The 21,419-nt window shown below is 41.2% G+C and overlaps 1 protein-coding gene across 2 annotated transcripts in view; it reads right to left on the minus strand.

Moving 5' to 3' along the window:
- Positions 1-21,419, minus strand: part of RSPH9 (radial spoke head component 9) — a 28,763-nt gene that overhangs the window by 1,968 nt on the left and 5,376 nt on the right. Inside the window, exons 3-5 of one of the 2 annotated variants that reach the window (XR_002299824.3) lie at positions 15,624-15,753; positions 13,919-14,065; positions 13,657-13,741 (exon numbers count right to left, since the gene is read on the minus strand). Coding sequence is in view for 1 of the 2 variants with exons in the window: in XM_020785036.3 (XP_020640695.2) it covers positions 13,919-14,065; positions 15,624-15,753 (277 nt within the window). In the remaining variant the exon portion in view is untranslated. The remainder of the gene's footprint in view (positions 1-13,656; positions 13,742-13,918; positions 14,066-15,623; positions 15,754-21,419) is intronic. The other variant, XM_020785036.3, reaches the window with a different exon arrangement.

Below are 21,419 nucleotides of genomic sequence, written 5' to 3' on the forward strand. Positions count from 1 at the left end.
ATATATATGTGGTCTATAACTTTGGGGGAAAGAAGCTTTGCTAATGAATATGCAAGGGGAAAAGTAATCATATAACTCATCAACCATGGTTTTTTGGAACAGAAAGACTAATAATTCAGTTCCTACCTATACTTCTCAATTCATGGCCTTTTGATATAAATGCATTCAATTTATCATGTTCTATACAATGAAATTGCATATATAATTTAGCAGATTAAAACCAGCAGCAAATGATTCAGATGCAATAAAGGAACAATTAAATATTTGCTTTCAAAGTTACAGTTATGTTTTCTAAGATCATTATTAAAACTGCTGGATTGCTCAGTGGTTTAGGTATCCAGAGGTTGGGAGTTTGATTCTAAACTATGCCTCCTTAATAAAGACTAGATTCGATCTATAGAGCCCTTTCCAGCTGTGCAGTTCTGTTGTTGTTTTCTTGCTTTATTTATAGTCCGCCTTTCTCCCTATAGAATTGTTGTCAGAATTACACTTTTAACAACACAGTTATGATGGTATTTATACTTTGGGGACATTTTTATCCCAAAAATCATGCCATTTTCACTCCATGTTGGAAAGGAAATATACAATACACTTCCCTTGCTATAAATGCAGTATAATCACCATAAAACAAAATCTATGTTGCAGTAATACTTTCATTAAGCCACCTGAAAAAGTGCAAAGATAACAGCAAGCTTCCAAGGGCTCCATATCTCTTCCTGGGACAATGAAGTTATGTAAAGCAGTTGGGGATGTTACAGAAATCAGGCAGAGAGAAACTGTTGTGAGGGGGGATAACTTGATGATGTGGGGGGGGGGCAATCACAAAATGGCAAAATGCTTGGCCATAACAGCAGGGTGTAAAATTTCCAACCATGCTGCAAGGAATGGTGCATGAAACCACATCCCTGGAGGGTTTTTGAATCCTCTTGCAGACATCTAACATCAGTTTTAGATTCTTGTTCAGCCATTCTCGGTGGGGGCCATATGGTCCCTGGGGGAACCCTGGCACATTTGAAGAGGGCCACAGACTGGAAGGAATTCTTCACACACCATCTTGTAAGGTTTGTTGTGTAACTTATACAAACCTGATGCTGCCTGTATTTCTTTCATATTGTGTTTGTAGCCATTGCCAAAAAAAGGTTGAGAATGGTTGGTCTTGTCTACAGTTTTACTGTACTATCCAAGCAGTGATTCTTAGTCTGAAGAAGTGGGGTTCCCCCATGAAAGCTTGCAATTTGATTTTTAGTGGTCCAATAAAAGATATCACCTACTCTTATATTTGATACTAAAGTCAGTAAACTATATCGTCTGCATGTACATGGAATTGCTATGGGATGGAGATGTTGAAGACTTTGAAAAAGGCAATCATGAATTTTCACTCTGAATAGCTCTGGGCTTGCAAGGAACAGAAAGAGAAATAAAGGTTATACAGTAGACTGCAAATCTCCATTTTGAAAATACGAACAACTCCAATGCTGTTACTCAGTATTTAAGAGTTTTCATCCAGCTTCTAAGAGCCTGCTGATTTCCATCAAGGGTCCTTCCAGGCTCAGCAAGAGTGACCATTTGCTTTACATCAATTTGTGAACTCCCACCCCCAGTAGTGGGGACCAGATTTTCTATCATTTGTAAATTCTGGGTGGGAAATCATACTGTCTTTGAGAACGCTGCATAGCAATATGTGGGCTGAATACTGTAATACTATGCTCTAAATTAGGACTTGAGGGATTCTTTTCCTGAGGCTAATGGGGGTGTACTTTGGGGCACACATTTCACTGATTGCTTGTGGAAGTTCCCAGAAAGGGAACTTGGCCAACATGTATACTTACAAAAAGGAAACAAGAAAAAAGCAAATGACAGAAATTTACCAGAGCTTCTAACTCAGTACAAGATTACAGAAGAGTTAATTTCCCTTAGCGTCTAATCTGGCTCCACCTTTGGAGGAAGTGTGCATTGGGGCAGTAAAGGGATTAGTTTCAATGTTAATTATGCTTTGGTGTTGCTGAAAAGGTTAAGAGAGAATGTGAAAGTGAACTTTCTACAGAAATGGCCTGCTCAATCAGTTACTTAGTATTTTCATTATTCAACTGACAGCATAAAAGCATGGGAGTGAAGAAATCAGCATTAAAATGGATTCAGTTCAGCTGGAAGACATATAGAGAAAATATTACCAATGTACTTATTTTACTTAGAGCAAATGCTTCCCCCCCCCCCAAAAAAAAAACTTGCCTCCCCTAAAGGCACAAATCAGAGCTAATTCAAAGATGTTCCCTTAACCTGCTAGTTTCCTGGCTAAGACACAATCTTATGTGTACTCCATATTGCAGTTAATGTTCAGAAACCCAAGCAACCATGTAAGCATACTGAAAGGTGTGCAGCTATGTGAATTATACAATTAATAATTGTGTCATCAAGTCAGCAGTTTAAATTTAGAAAGACAGGAGCAAGGCTCCCACCAAGCAAAAGCTGCATTTCGGAAAAGTATGTGAAAAAATCTTCCTTGAAAAAATCAAACTGAATAAGGAGACTAATATTCAGACTAATACATGAGGCCTTTTTTTTAACCAAAGATTTTGAACAATTGTCTAAACCATAAGCAGGAAGCAGCTCAGAACAGACCCTTTAAAAAAACTGTTTCCTTCTGAGTGAATGCAGAGACAGAACAAACTAGGATGCTAGGGGACTAAATGGTTCAATCAGCCACTTTGTTTGTTTGTTTGTTTGTTTGTTTTGGGGCTACTGGGAATGTTTGTTATTTTATTTGTGAGCTGCTCTGAGAACTCTGTCTAGGACTAAAGATCCAGGACAAACAGTATTTTATAAAGAAAAAAATAAAGGTTCTCGTGTGCTTTGAAATTATCAGAAGAGGCTAAGGAAATATTTTAAATTATATGGAAATTCCTATTTTCTTACATCTTACTATTATACAACATTCAAATTAATATTCTGATAAAAGAATTTTAGCCACAAGTGACGTGGCTAAAGTGGAAGAAATACATCACAATATATCCAATATCTTACGTTACAATAGGCAATATGTGAACAACTTTAAGATGCAGACGAAGGCTGAAATTCTAAATGCTTAGAGGTCAAGCCCCAAGTAAATGCTTCTAAGTACATATGCGTAGGATTGTACTCTATATCCAGATAAAACCAATGGAATGTGCATGCAACAAATATAGTACCATCATCACCATCATCTTAGAACTGCAGAGCTGGAAGGGACCCTACGGATCATCAAGTCCAGCCCATCAAGGAGGAATCGAACTCCCAACCTCTGGTTCCACAGCCAGATAGCTAAACCACTGAGCTATCCAGCAGTTCTAGTTCTGTTGTTTTCAAAGGAACATATAAACAACTGGGTATATCATGACCAATATGAGTGTCTCCTGAACCTCCTGTAACCACAGGACCTCTATTTAAATGGGCATGTCCAACATTCTTTAGGGATACAAAGGGCACTCTTCTTGCCTGCGGTGTCAATATCCCAAGTCAGTACTTTCAGTGTTTATAGTAAGACAAATAGAGTTGGGAAACAGTGTTTGGCAAGCATGAAAAGAACAACTAGAGACTGTGAAGAATATGCTGTACTCCCAAAATACAATCGTCTAGCAACAGTGAAAAAGATTTTCACTGAGGATAAACATCTAGGGCACAACACATTTATAGGAAACACTCTAAACATTGTTATTTTTCAAATAATAATAATAATAAAATTTGCTCTTTGAGCTGCACCCACCAGAAAGAACATGCTATGCCAAATGTTGTTGGAGGGGGATGCCTGTCAGAGCTCCAGGAGGGAAAGGATAGAGAGCTGCTGTGTGGGAGGAAAGAGCCTGGGAAAAATATCAGTTGGATGGAGATCTGGAGTTTCCCTTTCCCCCTCTGGAGCAGACTGCAAGCTCCACCCTGCTAAATATGGGTGGGAATGCTGATGAGATGTCTAGCAATATTCCAAATAAGTCATTGCTCCAAACACCCTTCTGCTCCCCTTACCACTGGTTCTCTGATGACCTTCAGGTAGCTGCCAGGAGGACCCTGGTACTACAGTTTAAACATCAATCTCCCTCTCAGCTTTTGCTTTCTCTCCAGGCGGTTGCCAACTCTATACCTCTTCCCACATGCTTGTCTGAGTTCTGGCTTGAAGCTTCTATTATAGGCAGGGAATGGAGATTCTTGAACAGCTAGCTGTAAATGGGAGGCTCTTGAAACCACAGATTGCTATTTCACTTCAAACGTACTCTTACATAACACAACTACTTTAGATGGATTCAAAAACTTGTTGTTGAGGGAGGGAACAGCCATTTGGCAAATACTGCTTATCCAAAAAAGTCACATTAAGGTAATTAAAAACAATGGCACCTATGTTAGAAGATCTTATAACTAAGGTAGTAGTGGAGTTATATATCATGAGCACTGCATAGAACAGCTGGGGGAAAGTGTACACTGTACATAGCATTAGTTCATCTGTTCACACCTCACTGCTATACTTCTTAAAACCATCCCCAAACCTAAAAGACCTTAGAAGAGAACATACTCTGGGTGAAGAGTTAGTAAGAATCCAGGTTTAACCAAGTCCTAATGGATTCTTCACAGCATATTTTGAAAGTCCCAGAGTTACATGGAATCTCTCTCTTTGGGTATGTATTTCCACAGGCTTTTAAACAAATACATTAATTCAGATGGTTTCTATAAAAACATATTTGGAACAAGCTAGAAGTCATGTAGCATCACTCCAAAAAGCCTCTGGATTAATATGTCACTTTCACAAGTTCTTCAAATCGAGTTGGTTACATGGAATAAATGGAAATCATCTTCTGCTTCCACTTTTCTACTCCACTCATTGTACTTCCTTTAACATTTCAATGGTACTGACATATTTTCAAACTTTTGAAACTAAATAAATCCAAGCTCGTTGAAGATTTGGCAAAATACTAATCTATAAGAGCAATAAGCTGCTTTATTCCTGTTTTAAAATCCTTTGCCTCTTCCAGTTTTTAGATATGCCCTTTAGTTTCTTAATAGCAATTGTTCCAGGAAGCGACAATAAACATTCTCTGGCATTTTGTTATTTTTCCTAATAAAAATTGTAACCACCTTATCTCCTGAAATAGCCATTATGTCCTCCCTTTAAAAGGCATAGCAATTAGGAGTTTTTATTTATGGGTAAACATGTAAGTCATAGCACTCATGAAAAAGCTAAGGAGGCCAGACGTACCAATATTTACCCACACCTGCAAGTTGTTGACAACAATATCAATGGGGGGGGGAATTAATGTTGTGCACAACACATCGTATTTCTTGTTGCCATGTTCCAGTTCCAAAATTCTTTAGCTAATTAAACAGATACAAGTTTTTGTGTAACTGCTCTGACCATAAGTCAGAGTTATGAACGGTCCGAGTTATGAACATTTTGACTTATGAACCGCTCTCATAGGAAAATATTGACTTGACTTACAAACTTAGATTTGAGTTATGAACTGAAAAAAAACACGTGGGAGGCGGGGAAAGCACAAAATTTGAACTTTCAGTTAACCATTGACCAGTGAAGAGGGTGCCTGTATGCTTCTTCCCTCTTCCCAGCATTTAGAGAGTGTATTGGGAGACAGTCTTCAGACTGTCTGGTATTGCCTGGACTGTATTTTTATTTTTGACTATTTTGGGTTTTTTGATTTTTGCTTTTTGACATTCTTTTTTTAAGCAGAGTGACTGCCTATTCTGGGTGAGTACACTGTATGTTTATACTTTACTGTATTACTGTACAGAGTTTTTTGCAGCTTGGGGGGGATAGGGCGAGGTGGGGGGGGTCTTGCAGTGTTTTAAAATGTCTGTGCCTGTGGTTAAAATATTCTTTGAGTGCATGTGCTGTTTGTTCAGAAAGGAAGGCATTTTTTTGCTGGAGGAATGGTTGCTGGATTGCTATGCCTTGCTGGGGGGGGGTTATGTTTCTGTGCTCTTATGGGTCTTGTAGTGTGGATGTGGATCCAGAGTCTTTTAAAATCAGAAAATACTCTTTGAGTGCATTCCTCCTGCTGGAGGAATGGTTGCTGGATTGCTATGCCTTGCTGCGGGGGGGGGTATGTTTCTGTGCTCTTATGGGTCTTGCATTGTTTTAAAATGTCTGTGCCTGTGTTTAAAATGTGGATCCAGAGTCTTTTTGTGCTGGCAGAATGGTTGCTGAGTTCTGTGCCATGCTGTGGGGGGGGGGGGTTTACTGCCCCTCAAATAAGAACCAAAAACAGCCAGAATGGATTAATTGGTTTTCAGTGCATTCCTATGGGAAATGCTGATTTGACTTACAAACTTTTAGACTTACAAACTTCCTTCTGGAACGAATTAAATTTGTAAGTCAAGGGTTGACTGTATAGCAAACATTGCACTGATATGTGTTCTCTCCTTTTTCTCCCCCACCCTTCTTTTGTGCCTAGAAGGTGACTGAAAGCTATTCCTTATGATTTCATACAAATCACGGTTCCCAATAACTTCCAGACTAAAAAGTGTGTATAAATCAGGATCAGTGAGAATAAGCCAGGAAGAAGCCATGTTTCCAAGCTAAGATAGTTTAAACAAGCCACAGTTAGACAATTATGAACCGCAGTTAACTTAAAAACAGATAGGGAAACATCTGCTGTTCTTTAGGTCCTGGAAAAAGGCAGAGCTCAATCAACAGCAAATGGTGGTTTCATTTTATAATTGGATCTAATTTATTCAGAACAGCATAGATACAAATATTTTTTATTGGGAAAATAATTTTTAAAACCAGCAATGCTAGTAGGAAAGAGAGTGTGTGTTGGTGAAACACACAAAGATTAGTTCCAGAATTGCAAGAACCGACACTGAAATAAGATGCAATGTGACAAGAGTGCTGAGGCAGAAGCAACTTAATTGGCTACACTCCAGAAAAACCTGCAGGGAGCAAAGCTACACAAGGGCAATTATTCCCGAACTAATAATTCAATGAACTCAGCAGGGGGAAGGCTGTGGATTGAGAACCTTATTCTACAACAAGGGAGAAGCAATGCCCTAGGTCAAAGTGGGTGGGCATTTAATGGGAACTTCATTATCGCTTATCCGGTTTTTATGATGTACATAAACTTGACTTCAACCTCTCTTTTCTCACCACTGAAATTCTACAAAGGAAAGACACAATAGTGTTATGACAGCCTTTCTCCTTCACACAACTGTAGACGTATGGCATTAAGGGGTCAGCTTCTTCCAGTTCCTTTAGGTCATGCCATGGCACATGATCAGTCTTCTTCATTTATTTCAGATCTACAGTATGCTCCCAGAAAATTTACCTCACACAAATCCTCCTAAACAGATTATTTTTTCTAGTTTGTAAACACAGAATAGAGACTTAAAGCAAGTCCATGTCTGGAAAAGGATTTGAAGCAATATCCTCCATGTCTATGTCCAAAGACCACACCCTGGGTTACGCTAAAGCTCTCTTTTGCATTACAGTTCTCCATTTATTCTTCTGCACATTTCTGTTTTAATTTATTGGCAGTAATCAGTTTACATTGTAATAAAGATCTGAACAACATAAAAACTTGGACTCCATGATACAGCACAAAAATCAACTTACAAAGATGCTTGTTATAGTCTGCACCCAGTGTGGTGTAGTGGGTAGAGTGATAGCCTAGGTCACAAGAGACCTGAGTTCAAATCCCTGATTGGGCATGAAAACTGACAGAGGGGGTGGAAATGGTAAAAGCACTCCTTAAATATCTCACTTACTTTGAAAGCCCTATTGGCTTTGCTATAAGTCAGTTCTGTTTTGACATCATATTACACACACTATAGTCCGTACACTGCCTCAAATAATCAGCCACAAAATGTCCTTTATGTGTCATGCTCTTGTTAGGGGCAATGGGAAATACTTCAAGGTTTACACAAACTGTAAAGCATCAGACTTTGAACCTTCTTTAAAAACCTTATAGAGTAAAGAGATGTTAATGTGACATTCAGTCTGCATTTTTCAGCAAACTGGCTTAATTTACACCTCCTTAACTAATGTGCAGATAGAAAAATTCAAATTTCTCATGATTATGAATTTTGTGATGCAATTCTCAGCTCAAAACTGCAAACAAAATGTATACATTAAGGGAAATGTATACTTCACATAAGAACATTTATGCAGTTTTCATTGGCATGGACACCAACAGTTATTCATCTAACCCTAACAGAGCACTGGCAGATCTGAACACCACTATGAGTAAAATCTTCTCAACATACCCTTAGGACTCAGTAATAAAAGTGCTTCTTCAGGAATAAGGACTGCCAAGGAAAAGTAAATTTTTAGATGACATTCCATTTACAGTATGAAGTATCAAAGTCAGTTGCTAAGCAAGGTACCAGGTCAGCTCTAATGACTGTACGCTTTGACACCATGACCAGAATCTTACTTGTGATTTAAACAAGCAGAAGTGAAATAGTGTAAGCAGTGGTGGCAAATTGCCACTAATTAACAAAATGCTATCCATGTTCATGGTTGTGTACCCAGCTATACAATGGACACACAACCAGAAACATGACAAGCATCTTGTTAATTAGCAACAATTTGTTACTAGAAGTTATAATATTTCACTTAGTAAATGTATAAATCACCAATAGGATTCTGGCCTCTGAGTCCTAAATGACAAGCTTAAAAAAGATCAGCTATGAAAACAGTGAAACCTTTAAAGCCTTTTTTCTCAAATGTCAAAAACATTTCACTGTCAAGTTTTGAATCATTTTGCATACAGTTCGTTCATAAAAATCATTTCTGCAGAACAGTTATACATTCACACTGTTTAGCTTTTACAGATGGAGGCTGGGACACAGCTTCTGGATATGTGGACACCTCCTTCTCCTCAGCAAGCACTACCAGATGCAGCAAAGTCTGGCCATTCTACATTTCCTTTTGACTTCCAGAAAAGTGGTCCCTTGTTCTAGGATTTTACTTGAACATAGTCCTACTCATCCCCTCATATAATATTTATACCTTTGCTGATTTATATAATAAAAACATAACCTGTTTCTGTTTCAAACTCTTCACCTGTGTTTAATGTAACCTCAATCAATAGCCTAGAACAAAACTGAAAGGAAACATGAACTACATTTGGGGGTGGGGGGTGGGAGAGAGACATAGCCTGCAGACAGGCTTCATGAAATGATTGTAAACTCCAGATCCCTGTCTTCATATGCTCTGGTTAGTAACTGCAAAGGTAAAATAGATGAACACTTCCGAAGTAAACAGTTTCCTTCAAGATGATGAGCTACAATTTGGGGATGAACTTAACCTAAGCACCTTAACTGCTTTAGTGTTTGAACCAATAATAATTATAATATGACCATATACTACGTACAGAAGTAGACGCACAAAATACAAGCATTATTCCCACTATTTAGATAAATTGTGGGTGGTCAGAAAGTCAAGAGCAATTAGCCGAACTGGCACTGTTCATGTTACCATATCCCCAAAGAGGCTATTTCAGAGAAAAGGTCACATCTTGAGAGAACGCCCAATGATGAACGTACGTGTAGCAGCACCAGATTCAAAAGTGTCAGTACAGGCACACATACTTGGCACAACGGATCTAGAGTATGGTCTTTGAAAAGGAAAATCACCAGAAACCTTGACCTGAACACACACAAGATGATGGTACTGAGAAATCTGCTGAAAAGGCCAACCTGCCTTCCTGAAAGTTGTGTGAACTCTAGCAAGGCTGACAGTCTCCTCTCCATATCCACAGTTCAAGAGGTCAGTGTATACCACACACAGTCTGGTTTCTCTGTCCTCACCTCGCTAAAGAGTCCAAATCTTTCTCGTATTACTTTATTGGGGTTTCTGTTTTTTCCCCGTTGCTACTAAGGCTGACACCACAGTGTCCCCTACTGGAAAATGAGAGGTGCAGCAATCCAAGGTTTAAGTAACTTGGGCAAAACAATGTCCCAATAACCTGCTGCCTCAGCCATATGGTCAGGGGAGTCATTTGTCCTGCAGAAACAAGCTGTACTTCAAGAAGAAATTTCACTGTGTTATCAGGGCAGTTTCTTGGAATTTCAGACCTTATTCAATAATATCAATGGCTGCCCTATCTACACCTTCTGAATGCACAGATTCTCAAGATTGGTTCTCCATAGAGAAAACAGACTAGACAAACACGGCCTCTGCTTCTGCTCGAACTCCATTTTTCAGCATCATTTTCTCTCCAACACCATCACTTCCCCTCTATCCATTACAAGCCTCTTAGTTTGGCAAAGCAACTTGAAAGGTCTTGTCCCCCATGTGGCTCTTGGCAGGCTGAGGAGTAAAGTGCTCTGGCTCACAGCTTTCCAGGGCTGTGGAGCTGCTGCTTAGTGTTAAGCTATGAAAGGAGAGGGCTCGGGTCACATCTGTGAAACGTTAGCAGAAAGAGGCGGCTGGGAGAAAGTAGGTGGCCGGCACAGCATAGCACTTTTGTTGGGTTTTGCAAGGCCACTTGGGAGATAGCTATTTGTCTTAGAACCACCTCCACCCCGATAACAGGCTGCCTTATAGTCTGCTTACTAGCTAGGGGCTTAAATATTTCTGCAGACTCAGGCTACTTGGATGGATGGCGACAGCGCCTGATAGAAAATCAATCACTTCAAGGGGGTGGAAGCTTTAAAAGGGAATTAATTAACTGTGCTAATACTAGGAGACGAAGCAGGTTCACGTCTCTTAGCCTCAGTCCTCCACTCAGGGCTTCTGCAGGGCCCATGAAAGCACTATCAGAAGTCTTTGTTCAACTATTAAGAGAAAATCTATCCAGAAAACCCATCTCCCACTACAAAAAGCTCTATTAAATGCTTTACAGATAACATTTGACTGCGCAAAGGAAGTTTGACTTTGGGCAGCTCCCATCTAGCTAATTCTCAGGAGCACTGAGGGAAAGAAGATGATGGGCCAATGTGAGGCGAAGAGGCAACTCCAACAGTGAGAGACAAGAGCCATCTTCAGTTTCTCTTCCCATCCTGCCCCCCAAAAACTGGAGCAGGTTAGATTTTTTTTTCAATTGTTTCAAATCCTTACATTTTGTAAAAAATCTCTCTTGTGTTTCAACAGAGTGGCACCATGTCCTATTCATCTGTTCTATATACTTTATTTGACTACCCATGAATGTGGGGGTTCTTCATTAACAGGTGTAACAGATGTGAGAATCACATGCAACTCAATGTAACTATTATAGATGTAACATTGAAACACCCAGCACATGAACCTTAGCCAAGTCTATATCCTGAGATTAACTCTGTCTACAACACAAATCTGACTGGGTATGAAACCCACACGGCAGCATTGTGTACAATACAATATCAGTGCATAAACTCTTGCAGTCATCTTTGCATCTGCTTTATCTGAAAAATAGAAACTTCCAAAATAAAGCTAAATACATTATAACAGCATCTGGCATTTCAAAATTGACAGTAAATGCCTTCACACTAACTATAACTATCCCACTGTCATTTGCTTCTATGTGTGCTTTTTTCCAATGGCCCTCCTACACTTGCTAATCTTATTTCTGTACAAGCAACTGCAGGGGAAATTTTTGTTGTGTTACATCTGGTCTGAAGGGTCTGGCTTTACATCTAGTTTTTGGATAGCTATATGGGTTTTATTTAGACTTCTGTGATGATGGATTTATAAATATTGACTGTTGGCTACTTCAATCATTTTACAGAAGGCAGATTACAAATTTAATAATAATAATAATAATAATAATAATAATAATAATAATAATAATAATAATAATAATAATAATAATAATAATAATAATAATAATAATAATAATATCTGGATAGAGCAGGATGAATAATGATCATTTGGAATGAAACCAGACAAATCACTATACAAATATTCTCCCTCACTCACTAAAGCATTCTTCTCTCAAAGTTTGTGCAGTTCCTCAGATACTCTATGTGATGGAAATCCCTTGGAAGCCATACCAGATTTATAGTGTACAGTCTCAAGCCAAACTGCTCCAGGTGCTATTGCTACTTTCTGGCACTGAAGCATCAACTTCAAACTATGTTGTTTAGGTTACTATTCCCAGTCTCTGAGTTTTCATCAGCTGAAAGTCCTTCTGCTGGGCTTCCATGTAGGTGGCCCACATCATAGTGCCACAGTATTTGAGAGAGGAGTTAAGCCATGAGCTGTTTTGCTCATGAGGTAAAAATGACAGATTAGTGGTTCTGAAAAGTACATTAGCTGAGACAAGTTTGTTACATTACTCCAAAAGATGAAAGAAAGAATGGTAAACAACAACTGACTGACTTGATGGCCAGAATTCTATTGCTGATTTATGCTTGTATAAAGTAAGATTTTGTATATACTGGCAGCAAACTGCTGCTCATTAACAAAGTGTTGGTTGTATTCCTGGGTGCACACCAATTGTGTGATGGGACGCACATCCAGCAACACAACTAGCCCCTTGTTAGCAAGTGGCAATTGCCACCAAGATTTATGTGAATTCCTTTATGCAAGTATAGATCAACAACAGGGCTTCAGTCAATAATTTTTGTTCCTTTTTGTGTCCTGTTGGCAATAACAACTTGAAGACACACAGTCCTAGACCTGACACTATTTTAAATAATAAAATCCACTAAGGTTCCTACCTCTCATCTACTACAGTTTCCTCTCAGGAAAGATTGCCATCAGGAATGGAAAAAAATACTTCATACTTCTCCATGTTCCTGGAATGATATAAGCTTCCAAAATTTAACAGATGAAAGAGGAATTTGGCTGCTGAGTGTATGAAAAAGATATAAATCCAGCTACAAAAAAAATCCTAAACTACAGACTAGATTCGAGTCTCAGCTCCACAGATTCATAATTCCAATCTGCCGGTATCTTTTCACAAACAAATCTTATCAAATATATTTAAGAAAGGAGCAGGAAAAACAGTGTTATACATATAGCCACAGATTTTCATTGCATTTATGAACTAAGATCTTTACATCCCATGACAAGCATACACTTCTCCATTTCCCAGACTGCTACATTCGACCGTGGCAAGGTAACAAATTAATGTAGCCCAGTGGAATAGTTTATCAAAGAAAAGTTTGAACCTAACCTTCCCAGGATAAAAGGTTAGAGTTAACAAGACCCCATTTAGATAAGAGAAAGCAATATTGAGGGTGGAAAGAGGCAGGCAACATACCTCAAACCCTATTAAAGTTTCTCTATCACTAGGAGTCTTATCTCAACCAGCAGGCCACTAGCTGCTACAAACCCCATCTAATTAAGAGGAAACACAGAGTTCAAAGAGGACAGGGTGCTGACACAAGAAGCAGACACAACTACCTAGTGAAAGGATGTGACAGCCACAGAATGGCTCTTGTTTACCTTTCAATTCTTATCGCTGGGAAACTGGTATTTTTGAGGCATTGTGCATTATTATAAATACTGATCCAGCATGTTAAGTTTTGGACATTTACAATTTGATGGATGTTTTATGTATTAGCTGCTGTTTAGTTATTCATTTAAAGAAGGGGTGATATTTTTATTGTTGGATAATATATTTTGATTTAATTGTTCTCTGCTTTGTGAACTACGTTGACGAAAGAGGAGCTATATATTGCATGAATAAATACACACAGACACACATAGATAGAAATAAATAAGAGTGGTACTATAATCCGAAAGTCATAGCTCACCTCTGTCAAGAACTAAGCTTAGCTCAATCAATAACATGTTGGGTGGCTTTGGGCAACCCATGATCATCTTCAGCCTCCCCTCAGTCTGAAATTAGAGGATAATTATAAAAACCTACCTTTCAGAGTTTTTACAAACACTGTGATAAATGTGTTTAGTGCATTGAACACTAAAGAACTGCTGAGTTACTATAACTATTAGTCATCAGTGAAAAGCATATAAGCTTGAATAAACTTTTCCATTCAGATGCCACTTTCTCCCTACCTTTTGGAATATCATGTTCAAGAGAATCCAGGAAGTCAATGGCTGGGTCCAAGTCAGCTTTTTCCAGAAGAGTTTTGTTTTTCAGATTTTCAGGCTCAGTGAAATGAAAATAGGAGCTTAACTTTTTAGCTTCTGTCAGAGACAAACCTGTTTTGTGAACAGGAAGAAAACATCAGCAGTGCTTAATAGCCTCTTTTAATAAAAAGCATGTCAGTTTTCTGCTTTTGTAGGCTATTGAATGGACCAATGTACTCACAGCACAAGTACCAATGATAGCACAAAGTATGCAGGCGTAGACCTCTATAAATCAGTGATCTTGCACTGCTGTGGACAGCTACAGGCAGTTCCATTTATATAGTCCATTCTGTACTGGCATTTGATCAAGGAAAATCTTTTGGGGCTGCTGCCAAAATAACTGAGCTTTAACATCAAAGGAAATAATCTTCAAACTAGCACTGTAACTAAAAGTATTGCAGCATCATAAGATAAAGTCCAAAGGTGACTCCATATTAAGAACATTCATAAGAAGAAGTCCTATATTGGGTCACACATTTCTCCCTTTTCTGACTTACTGCAAATGTAGAAAACATTCATATTCAACTGAGCCCATGGTAGCACATGTAGAAGAATTCTGTGTGTCTCTGAGACTGAAGGCCTCTACAAGTGGAACAAGATGCCTCGTGCTCTTGATCACAAATGCATAGTTGTTCAGTATGTTGCTGTAAATTGAGCAGCATGGCAGTAGCAAGTATAAGTGAGAAGAGTGGGCTGAAGGGTGGGCTTTCCCCCTAGTCTGCTGCAGTTGTGATCTCCCTCCCAAAAGAGTTATGGTTGGATATCTCCATTCCACTCTGCTCCCTACAAAAGCACCTAGATCAACAGTGTGTGGGAAAAGCAGCTTTCATCCATCTCTCTTCCTTTTCTACATGGATGGTAGACATGTCCACCATGACAGTGGGAAAGACTTGAGAATTTTTGTTTTATTTTGCTTTGTTATAATGGGAAGAGAAACAGGGAGAAGGTATTAGAGGCTGCAGACATGCTGTGCATCAGCACTGCCTAAAAGGAAAGGTACAGGAGAAATTGAGAGTTGTTTCCTCCTTCCCTGTTCTTTTCCCTCCAAGGTCTCTGAATACAAACAGCAGCAAAAGATGATACTCTGAGACAAAAGAATTCCAACTTGATTGCCAGGCAATACTGAGCCAGAATGGACTAGTCAACAGTGGAATAGAAGTCATAAACAGTTTGCTTGGCTTAACATCTGGTGAGTTGATATGTTGCCTGGTCAAGCCAAAACATAATGGATAGGAAGAAGCTCAAAATACTGTGCAGTTCTTACACTGATATTTACTTATTTATTTTATTGAAGTTATACCCCACCCATCTAGTCGACTGACCAACTCTGACTAATATAAGAACTGCCACAGAAGCATCACATTCACTGCTGTCCTGAAATGAGAATTCATATACAAATACTTCTGCATGGACCTTTTCCATGCCTCCTGTTTTCTTATTACCCAGAACACAATTTTTATTTCCACCATATGGACAAATGGACATTCTGCATATGCTGTGCCAGAATACTGAACAAGTTATGTCCCAAACCCACAAATGCCTCCACACTTGCAAACAGAAATAGATGGCATTATTGATCATGATTACAGCAATGTACAATGATATTTCCTATGCTCCAGCACTCATTTACCTTCAAAGTTCCTGTTTTCATGTACAGGTCCAAGTGGTGACTTGACATATGCACCCCGTGGAACAATACCCACTGCTTTATCTATTTGATGTATGGCAGCTACAAGACGGATCTCCTCTTTGACCAAGGGCTATATGGAAAAAAAGAATATTACATGCCTCAGTTTTATATAATGGCATGAGATGAGGGACAGACTTATGCAGCCTAACACATATGAGAATATTCATGTATTCATGTATCAAAGAATTTAGAACAATAGCCATGCCAATTCCACTTGTAAAATTAGCACCCCTCCCCTCTTGATGAACCTACATGTTGATAAATTCAGAAATTGACTTATATTTGCAGTATTCAAAAAATTGATGGGGATAAAATTTAGTTCATATTTAAAATGTCCTTCACCTATCAAAAACAAACCAGAAGGAGTCTTATGCGCATTGGTACTCTACTGAGTATTTATGATATTATGCCCTGTCTGCTGAAATGCTTTCTGATACTGTGATTCCCTTCTTCCTACTCCATATCTGAGTAAATAGAGGAAACATCCATACCATATTTTTATCATAAGCAAAAATGCCACCACCAGCAGCAGTCAATTTCCACAATCAAAAACTTCCTCCATTTTCCAGTGACTCCCACAGCTTCCATATGACAAAAATGGTACAGAAGTAGGAAGTGGTTATTTTTCAAAAATCATCCCATACTGATGGCATCATCAGTCTTCCTTGGGTATAATTGTGCCAACTGGATATTAGCCAATAAATGTTCTCAAAGTATTTTATGTGATTTTATTGATCCTCCCAAAAAAGAAGTATGAAACAACTTTAATCCCATTCTACCAAAATAATAGCAATGACATTAATGCAATTGGTAATACCATTAGTCCCTTAGCATTTTCTACTATTACAATTCCACTTCATCAGATGATAATAGAAAATGAGAAGTGACTACCAGTATTATAACTTGCAAGTGAGAACCCATCTATGTCAATAAAAGGCTTGAAATGCAGGGAAGTCTGGATTGAAAAACAATTATGTGGTCTGCACCCCAGTTACTTCCTAGATGATAGTGTCAATGAGCAGCAGTCAGACCTGTAGCTTAAATCAGGCCATCTTCAGACCAAAACTGAGGGATTCACAGCATAAATCAGTTACCAAGTTATTTGTACTAGATGCCATCAAAAATAATTGTGAAGTAGGCTGTAAGCGATAGATGTAGGACTTGTCATGAATTTAAGTAAATAAACAAACAAACATATCATAGCTAACTGCCAGAAAATAGCATCAAAAGATTATAATCAACAGATTGTATGTGCAGGGATAACTAACAGCAGTTGGCTAAATTTTATGGATTACTCATATCTTTTCCTGTAGATTATAAATTCAAGCCACTTCCAGTTTCAGAAAATGAAATACTATATTATACCAGGACAAACCATTTATCACAGATAAAATGACTTTAATAAGATAAGCTGCCTAGAGTGGTCCTGAGTTGACTAGATAGGCGGGATATAAATAAAATAAAATAAAATAAAATAAAATAAAATAAATAAATAAAAGATGAATATTATACTTCTGCATAAGCAACAAAGAAAAACATACCCTACAGAAGCTCATTTTGTACAAAAAGTACAAAAATTACAAAGTAACAAACCTTAAGGAAAGAACTTAAAAGAATATGAAAGCAAGACTAAGTCATCGTCATCTCCATCTAAATTTCAGGAGTTGTTCCAAAATCTTTGATTGCTGATTTAATACAACTGCCAACAGTTGCCAATTTGCTTCTTGAAATCCAAAACTCAGTGATTTTGCAAGCATGTCATCTCACCCACAAATTTTTTGGACCTGATCTTTCGGTCTGCCCCCATACACCAACAATGCTGGAAATAAGAAGTACAATATAATAACAATAGTAATAATAAAAAAATTAAGGGGCCAGGATTGTTCAATGTGATCTAGGAAACTCATCAAACGCCAAGATGGCGCTGGTGCCGGTCGACTAGCGTTTCTCTCGCCGACCCAGCTTGCCTCTTGGGACTTTCTCTTTCTCTCTCCTTTTTTTTTTTTCTCTCTTTTTCTTTCTCTTGTCCATCTCCTCTCCCCCCTGTTTGCTTTGGTCTCTGTTTGGCGTCCCCTGACGCTGTGCTTGCGGGGAGAAGTGTGGAGCGTGGAGCGTGGGTGCGTGCTTGCCTGAATCCCGGACGCGAGGCGGCTGCGGCTCGAAACGCGAGGAGTGGGGGTGCGGAGCCGCAGCGGATTATTACCGACCTGTCGCTGGGCTGTTCGGGAGCCGGGAGCCCCTCCCGTTTCTAGCAAGTGGAGCCGATTTGGGGAGCGGCTGGAGCGGACGAAACACGGCGGAACAGACGGAGGCCAGTGTGGGTTGAGCTTTGGGCACGGGGTCTGCCGCGGCCGGAGGTTCCTGCCTGGTTTTGCTTGGCCCCGGGGATTTGGTGGAGCTCCTCGTGAACGATCGGAGGCCAGCGGGATCCCAGAGGAGTGGAGGAGAAGGGGGATCGGAGCCGGCCGGAATCAGGAGCGTGTAGCGTTGTCCTGGGGACCAGGGAGAACTGGCGGGTCCGCTGGGACGCTGGGGCTTTTGCGAACCGGCGCCATGTTGGCGGCTCCCTTTCTTGTACCTGGCCTCTTTGCTCATTATTTTATTTTTAACAAAGGCGCTCACCAGACTGACTTCCAAGAGCTGGGAACGGCAGGGACTAAGCTTTTTCCATCTTGGCTTCTGGCGCTACTGGTGCTTCAGTCCAGGCCTGGAAACATCATCAATGTGGGCCCAGAACTAATACTCAAAAACTGCAAGTCTCATCCCATGCATAAGAACTATAAATTAGCTCCACCAACGAGACCAACGATAAGGCCACAGGTTGGAAGATTGAAAAACTTGAACATATGGGGGGGACAGCTATTATGATTCTCTGTTATTAATAATTTTTTTTTACTAATTATTTAATTTTATTTATTATTAAGTTTGATATTGTCGGTTTATATGTTCTTTATTGTTAAATTTATTTTAGTATTGTATTGTATAATTTTTTTTTAGTATATTTGTATTAAGTTATTAGTTTCTTTTTTCTTTTCTTCTTATTTAATTTATTATTTTTCTTTTTCTCTCTCTTTCTTTTTTTCCTCTTTTTCTTTTCTCTTCTTCGTCATGGAATGGGGGGCCTGCCTTCCCAGCGAGGGGCCACAAAACATTTCTGTGATAACGGGTAGAGGGCGATATGGCGTTGACTCCATCCCTACACGTGTCAGAAGAACTACGGACAGATGTCTAAAGGCTGTTCCTTGTTCTGAGACGGAGATCAACCCCCAGTATCGAGGTAGCCAGACCAGCCAGCCCTCTACTCTACGCCTGGTGTTGTTGAACGCCAGGTCTGTATCTAATAAAACCCAATTGATTTATGACCTTATTCTGGAGGAAGATGCAGACCTGGCCTGTATAACCGAAACATGGATTGGCGGAGAGGGGGGTCCCCCCCCTAGCTCTCATCTGTCCGCCCGGTTATGCTGTTCAACACCAGGGTAGACTGGAGGGACGGGGGGGGAGTTGCCATTGTTTATAAGTCCACCTTAGAGGTAATTAGGCGCTCCTCGGTGGTAAGACCGGGTCTTGAGGCTCTCCACGTGTGGATTGGGGCTAGGGACGGTATTGGGATCTTGCTGGGTTACCGTGCTCCCCGCGACCCAGCCACCTCCCTACCGGAGCTGGTGGACTTTGTCTCCGCGGCACTGTTGGGCTCCCCTAGGCTATTGGTACTGGGGGACTTCAACGTGCGTGCGGGGGCAGAGTCTTCCGGTCCAGCTCTTGAGTTCTTGGAGACCATGGCCTTCTTGAACATGTCCCAGCATGTTAACGGCCCTACACACGTGGGCGGCCATACATTAGACCTGGTCTTTTCTACCAATGGGAGCGAGAGTGGTCCGATGGTGACTGACCTTGAGTCGGTACCCTTGTCATGGTCGGATCACCACCTAATATGATGTACCACCAAGATGGCTCTCCCCCCTCGCAGGGAGCCCGGACCTATTGTTATGGTCCGCCCTCGAAGGCTACTGGATCCGACTGGATTCCAGGATGCCATGAGAGGGATTACGGCTGACCTGGCTGGCGCTCCTGTCGAGGCTCTGGTCGAGGCTTGGTCCACTGCCGCAACTAGTGCCGTAGACATGATCGCACCTAAACGCCCTCTCCGCCGCAGAGATCACCCGGCGCCCTGGTTTACCCAGGACCTCCGGACATCGAAGCGGGTCAGGAGACGGCTAGAGCGCAAATGGAGAAAGGACCCGACGGTTTTTAATCGTATAGCTGTTAAGGTCGCTACTAACCTTTACCAGGCCAAGGTAAAGGCTGCCAATCGAACATACCTCGCTAACCGGATAAGCGAGGCGTCCAATCAGCAGGCGGAACTATTCCGTATAGTACGTGACCTATCCGGAGTTGGCCCGGGAGATAGGCCTCCCCCTAGTCTTACACCGGGCCAATTTGCAGCATTTTTTAAATCTAAAGTGGAGGCCATCCGCCGGGACCTCTCCCCTTTTTTGAACACAGTGAGTCGAGCTGAGATGTCCAGCGCTCCGTCTTGTCCGGTGACTTTTGACTCTTTTCAGCCCGTTTCGCCCGACACTGTGGCCAAGACGCTTGACCGCTGCCGTGCCACCACCTCCTCTTTAGACCCTTGCCCGGCCTGGCTAATCAAGGCAGCCAGGTCCTCAACAACGGAATGGGCCACTGTAATAATTAATGGGTCTTTCCTTGAGGGCAGATTTCCCTCTGCCCTCAAGGACACACTCATTAGGCCCATAAGAAAGAAACCGAGCTTGGCGGTGGACGAAATTGGCAATTATAGGCCCGTCGCCAATGTTTCTTTCTTAAGCAAGGTAGTCGAGAGGGTGGTGGCCGATCAGCTTCAGGCGTTCCTGGATGAAACAGATGCCCTGGATCCATTCCAGTCGGGATTCAGGCCGCGCCATGGAACAGAAACGGCATTGGTCGCCCTGTGCGATGACCTGTTGAGGGAGGCCGACAGGGGCAAAATGTCTCTGCTGGTCCTCCTCGACATCTCAGCGGCCTTCGATACCATTGACCACGGTATCCTCCTGGGGAGGCTCACCGAGTTAGGAATAGGCGGCCGGGCATTTGCCTGGCTTCGTTCCTTCTTGGAGGACCGACCCCAGAGAGTCCAGCTTGGGGAGAATGTCTCGGCCCCGTGGAGCCTCAACTGTGGGGTTCCACAGGGGTCGATCATCTCCCCAATGCTGTTTAACATCTACATGAGGCCGCTGGGGAGGGTCATCGGGGGTGTGGAGCTCGGTGCCATCAATATGCTGATGACACGCAGCTCTACATCTCCTTTTTTCCAACTGCAGGAGATGCCGTTCTGTCCCTTCAGCGTTGCCTGGAGACTGTACGGGAATGGATGCAGGAGAACGGGCTGAGGCTGAACCCGGACAAGACGGAGGTACTGAGGGTGGGCGCTCCCACAGCTGGGGATTTGGGTAATTCCCTCATTTTTGGGGGCGTGACCCTGCCTGTCAGCGATGGGGTTCGCAGCTTGGGTATCCATCTGGACCCGGCGCTCACTATGGAAAACCAGGTGGCGTCTGTGGTCCGTACCGCATTTTTCCATCTCAGGCGGATAGCCCAGCTGCGACCCTACCTTGACGTGGGGGCCCTCACTACTTTGGTACATGCGCTTATAATCTCAAGATTAGACCACTGTAATGCGCTCTACGTGGGGCTACCTTTGAGGCTGCTGCGGAAACTTCAGGTGGTGCAGAA

This window comes from Pogona vitticeps, chromosome 1, assembly GCF_051106095.1.
Source record: "Pogona vitticeps strain Pit_001003342236 chromosome 1, PviZW2.1, whole genome shotgun sequence".
In the NCBI taxonomy this organism is placed as follows: domain Eukaryota; kingdom Metazoa; phylum Chordata; class Lepidosauria; order Squamata; family Agamidae; genus Pogona; species Pogona vitticeps.